Source organism: Microtus ochrogaster, chromosome 2 (genome assembly GCF_000317375.1).
Source record: "Microtus ochrogaster isolate Prairie Vole_2 chromosome 2, MicOch1.0, whole genome shotgun sequence".
Classification (NCBI taxonomy): Eukaryota; Metazoa; Chordata; class Mammalia; order Rodentia; family Cricetidae; genus Microtus; species Microtus ochrogaster.
The window spans coordinates 43676587-43682586 of NC_022010.1; the positions used below are offsets into that span (position 1 = coordinate 43676587).

At 45.4% G+C, this 6000-nt stretch overlaps 1 protein-coding gene across 12 annotated transcripts in view; it reads right to left on the reverse strand.

Moving 5' to 3' along the window:
• Positions 1-6000, reverse strand: part of Kalrn (kalirin RhoGEF kinase) — a 609827-nt gene that overhangs the window by 402565 nt on the left and 201262 nt on the right. For all 12 annotated transcript variants that reach the window (XM_026785738.1, XM_026785749.1, XM_026785747.1 and 9 more), the window contains exon 4: positions 1251-1443. In XM_026785738.1, the coding sequence (XP_026641539.1) occupies positions 1251-1443 (193 nt within the window). The remainder of the gene's footprint in view (positions 1-1250; positions 1444-6000) is intronic.

The following is a 6000-nucleotide window of genomic DNA, read 5'->3' on the forward strand; positions in this document are numbered from 1 at the left end:
CAGCACTGTAAAAACAAGCCAAAAAGGTTGAAAGTGTTTTCTGCGGGACTTGGAGCTTTAGGTAGGGCTCTGGGAGACTGTGTGTGATGTTTAATGGTTTTTGTACCAAGACAATTTTCTTGGGCTATTAATAGAGAAAACGTCCTCAGTCAAGAGGTCAGGCCGTTTTTACTCAAACTGCAGCCAACTGGGGCCACCACCCCAAAACATATGCACTCCTAGTCCTCAGGGACAGCACTCTAGAACGGGAAACTGAAAAGTAAATGCAGTTCTGTCTTTAAAACAATCTCTCTCTCTCTGTCTCTCTCTCTCTCTCTCTGTCTCTCTCTCTGTCTCTCTCTCTCTCCCCCCCCCCTCCTCAAATGTGGCTAGACCAAGAAATGTTTAAACCTCTGATTTAACTTATATGCACTCTAGAGAATTTAGTTTAAAAACAACATGTTTTCATGGACATGAAAGTCGCTTCTCATCTAAAAAAAGGATAAAAAGCCATGAACAAAATAAAGCCCATTTTCTAGTCGCCTTAAATAAGGCACTGCACACAATTCCACGTCTCAGGCTCCTCCTCACAGAGATTAAAACCATTCAAGATCACACTGCCAATACTGTTCTATGATATGCCTTCTAAATATTATATGTCATGAACATTTTGTAATATTTTCTAAATATGATTTTAATAGCTTTATACGATTCCTATATCAGTGTCACCAAAATTAATGGCTTGTTAGTAAAAAGATCAGTAAATGCTTGTACATGTTAATATATTATATCTGTATAAGTATATATAATAAACATATTATACACATATAATATATACATATATACAATATATATTCTCTTAGAAAAATGAACTATAATGAAAATCTTCATTGGCATTTTGTTTGCAGTTTTAATTTGTTTTAATCTTTTTGTTTTGTTTTATAAGAATAGTTTTCCAGAAGAATTACTAGATCAACAGATACATTCGTAAAGTTTTGATACAGTTGCAATGTTGTTGTCAGAAATATTGATGCCATGTACACTCCCATCAACAGTATATAGGATTGTATAATGATGTTGTGCATTTGGAATCATTTCTTGAGCCTCTTATTCATACCAGAAATGTAACTGGTAAGGCCAAGATGGCCAAGGAATCTGCAAGTCTTTGCCCCTGACATCTTGGCCATCATAGGGTAGACAGGGAAGGAAAGGGAGGAATATACTGACTGCACAGAGGAGCAGAAGGGAGGGAGACAAGGGGTCTGTCTCACCTCAAAGATGAACTTGGAGCTGCCGAAGTTGGTCTTTTGTTTCTGCCAGAAGTTATCGGGTTTGATGATGAGGGCCACATGGATCTCGGCGGGAAAGGCTTCTTGCAGGGTTTTGAGGAGGGGCTTGATGAGGTCCCACTTGGAGCCCCGCATGTCGATGATGACTGTGAAGCCACGTTTGCAAACGTCCTCGCTATGGGGAGATCAGAGTTCAGTCACAGTCACTTTGGGAGGCAGAGACTCTGAAGGACACAGGCAAAAAGTAGTGGGAGGCTTGCATCTTCCTGACCTGGATCACCCCCGCCCCCAACTCCTGTCATTTGTCTAGCCAACTGAAAGGGTACTGCATCCCAAGCCCTCCCTACACTCACTGCATAGGACCAAGGGCTCAAACAACCCACTTCCTCCCACACTTAGCCAACACCTACTCTTCTTTTTGAGTCAGTTGCACTTGGGAAGTTTATCATGTGGGCTCTCAGATTGCACCTAAATTTTCTTTTAGCTTTGGTTTTCGAGGAGGAATCACATTTCCTCATTTGGATTAAAGCTCCCTGAAGACAGGGACTCTACTGCTCCTTAGAGATGAGGAGTCTGCCTCATGCTTACCGCGACAGGCGGTACACTTTACCGCCTGATACAAATCAAGCCAGAGCATCTTTCCAATGCGTGCCTCCAGGCCAACTCTGCCAAACGGTTAACTATAGCATGTAAGGCACTAGTAGCATGTGTTTGCCAGCATGTATTTAAGACGAATCACAGGTAGTTGAAAATGTGTGCCAGCTTTGAAATAAAGGGCTGCTGAGTCACGCTGAGCACTGGAGGGCAGAAAGGGTGGGGCTGACTTGTGGGGATCCCATGCAGTATCTCAGGCTCCAGTTGATGGGGGTCACAGTTTGGTTGTTGGGATGGGACAGTAGCTCTTGAAATCCAGACCAACTGGGGTGAGAGTGAGTATCTTGAAACCCAAAACTATAGGCAAATCAAAGGAACCAAGATGCTACTATATAACTTATAAAATGCTTATCTTAAATACCCAAACCTCAATTATAATTCTTCAAAATTGAACAAAAAAAGTAGGTAAAAAAAATCAGTGATATCTTAGTTAGGGGTTCTTCCTTTTATTTTTGGTTTATTTTACCCATTCACTTTTTAAAACCCCATTTCTCTATATACGGTACAATATTTCCGGGGGGGGGTGTTCCTTCACCTATTCTCCCCACCCCAGGTAGTACTTGTTTAAACTGTTGTGTGTGTTACACTTCTTCGCATCACACTTGCTTACACGTGCTAGTTGTAAGGCCACCATTGAAAGGCTGAGGCCACAAGAGGAGACAAAAAAAAACTTGTCCAGGATTCATTGTTCAATGTCAATCAGTAACTGTCTCAGCTCATGGAACTTGTGTGCATCCCCACACATACCAGCTTGCTCAGGTCTCCCAGTTAGATGGGTATTCCCCGAAGAGCCCCGAAGGAAGGGGCTCTCTCCCCAGCCCTGCATACCCATGGAAAGGAGTTAGTACCTCTTCTTCTTGACACTTAATAAATCCTCCCATGGCCAAGGTTTGATAGTTTCTGTGAAAACAGCCTAATCTCCCAAGGTACTCTGCATGTCTGCCATGCACAGCTTGGGGAGGGGGACAATTTAAAAAAAAATCTTGTGCTTATTCTGGATCAGGAACCATGGACATTTACTATACATTATTTCATTTTAGCCTCACAATAACTTTATAAACTAGATATGGTCGTCTCTCTGTGTAGAGAAGATAAACGTGAAGTACATTTGCATAAGGCCCTGGCAAGCCCCTAGGGAGGAGACAACCAGACTCTCTGAGACCACAAGCTCTTAAGGTCTGTCCCCTCCCCGATCTACTCTCACTCTCTTACAAGTTTCTCCTGGGAATCGCACTCTCAAACCATTTGCTTCCAAATCTCTTCTCTCACAAAGATGCAGTCTGACATTTTTTTTTTATATCCCAGGTAATGTTAATATAACTGATGTGTTTCACACATTTGTGCCATTCTGAAGACAATGATATATGACTCAACACTGCAAGAAAAACCTGGGGTGGAAATGTAGATCTGGGAGCTGCCCAGTGCCTGTTTGCTGAGCGGTACTACTATGAGTGGACATGTGTTCACATGTGCAGAACATGTGCAGGTCGCATCATCCAGTGACAGACAAGGGTGAAAAGAGCCATCTTCTGAGGCCCAGATGCAATAGACAGGAATGTCAATGCTTACGAGAAGACAGCAAAAAAGTAGAAGCCCAATGACAAGACACAGAGGTGAGTGAGAACCAGGAGGGTACGAGGATACACTGCTCAATGCTGTATCGCTGAGAGGTACACACAGGAACAGCAAATGCTGCAATGCTGCAGAGGTACACACAGGAGCACCAAATGCTGCAGCACCACAGAGGCACACACAGGAGCACCAAATGCTGCAGCACTGCAGAGGTACACACAGCAGCACCAAATGCTGCAGTGCTGCAGGGGTACACACAGGAGCACCAAATGCTGCAGTGCTGCAGGGGTACACACAGGAGCACCAAATGCTGCAGCATAGCAGAGGTACACACAGGAGCACCAAATGCTGCAGCACCACAGAGGCACACACAGGAGCACCAAATGCTGCATCGTTGCAGAGGTACACACAGCAGCACCAAATGCTGCATTGCTGTAGGGGCACACACAGGAGCACCAAATGCTGCAGCACAGCAGAGGAGCAGAATCACTGGGGTTGGTGTCTGGGAAGCCACAGTCCAGGACCATTATTGTGAGGACTGGGGCAAAACTCATGTTGGAGCAGTGACACAGTTATCCTAGATGGTGACTGGGATGTTTAGAAGAAATAGCAAAGTCGGATAAAGCTGCCTAGGTCATTTGAAACCCCAGGGCCACACCACTTTTGGAAGCTGCCAGGGTCCACACACTCCCCAGCCTGCTCCCTTCCACAGGTGCCCGTTGCCAACCTCTTCTCCCCCCACAGGGTGTACTCACTGGGGCCTTTTCTCCAGTCTAGTTTATGCAGTGTGGTCACTAACAGGCCCACCTGCCCCTTAGGCAGTTTACCTTTAAAAGAGGTTTATGGGTCCAAGTGAAGCTTTTGGAGTTAGAATTCTGTATTGTGCACTGTGAGGATAGAGTTAGAAAGAAGCAGAACTGGGAGCAGCAGGCTTTCACATGCATTCTAAAGGGGGAAAGGCGGTGGTTCTCCCCACTTCCCACCCTCCATGAAAGCTCTCTGCTTGCTTCCCAGCTGGAGCTTGGGGTCCCTGGAATCTTGGGGGATGTCTGGCAAGCTTCCCAACATGTCTGATAAATCACAGTTCCTTCAGACTGAGCCATGGACTGCTCACAGACTCTCTGGGCCTCTCCAGCCCAGAAGCCATAAATGTATATACTGAGTGACCGGATGATTGATCACCCGCTTCTAGCACTCGATTCTAGACCATTTACTCTTTTGTTCATTAAATGTCACTGGAGCTGTCTTCACTTGGTGAGTGTGTGCTATCTCAAAAAGGCATTTTTACTGCTTTACACCATTGCTTCTCTGACGTTACGGCCTTTCATTTCTACCCAGGATGTTCATTTGAAAATGCTAACTTGGGGGACTGTCCAAATATTCTGAGGACAGTTGTTCTGGGATGAGGTCCAGGAGTCTCTTTCAGGACTGTGGTAGTTTGAATAGGTGTGGCTCCCATAGACTGATGTGTCTGAATGCTTGGTCCATAGAGAGTGGCACTATTAGGAGGTGTGGTCTTTGCTGGAGTGGGTGTGGTCTTTGCTGGAGTGGGTGTGGTCTTTGCTGGAGTGGGCGTGGTCTTGTTGGAGTGGGTGTGGTCTTGTTGGAGTGGGCGTGGTCTTTGTTGGAGTGGGTGTGGGCTTGTTGGAGTGGTTGTGGGCTTGTTGGAGTGGTTGGGTGCTTGTTGGAGTGGGTGTGGGCTTGTTGGAGTAGGTGTGGTCTTGTTGGACTAGGCGTGGTCTTTTGGAGTAGGTGTGGTCTTGTTGGAGAAAATATGTCACTGCAGGGGCAGGCTTTGAGATCTCATTTGCTCAAGATACACCCAGGGTGGGGCACAGTCTCCTGCTAACTGCAGATCAAGATGTAGAACTCTCAGCTCCATCTCCAGCACCATGCTTCCTGCCATGATGATAATGGACTAAACCTCTGAAACTATACACCAGCCCCAATTAAATATTTTCCTTTATAAGAGTTGCCATAGTCATGGTGTCTCTTCACAGCAATAGAAATCCTAACTAAGACAATAACCAATGATATTGTTTCTCTTGAGTGTGGTATGTGAAAGTTTAATGATAGATTCACTTTGCCTAAATCAGATACTAGGATGTACATTAAAAGCCACATGTACCACACAACCACATCAGACAGAGCACCAGTGACACACAGTCAGAACATCTGTCATGGGAACCTATAATCGCACTCTCCCTGTAGTTCCCTATTCTCGCTTACTGGCGAATAAAACCCATTGTCACTAGCACAGGCTTGGGAGAACTCCTGACCTTATGAAATTCCTCTGGTTCTGTAGCCTGGGGATGCTGCCACTTGGTCTAAGGAGCTTGCACAACCTTTACCAGGTACGGCTGACTGCGCTCAGACACTGCTGAAGTAGCTCGTTCCCCCTCTACTGATCTACATGACCACGGAATCATGGTCGTGTGTCTGTTCCCCATAAATCTGTCTTGGTAGCTTCATCTCAATTACTAGACCAAGTCCTGGCTGTCTCTCC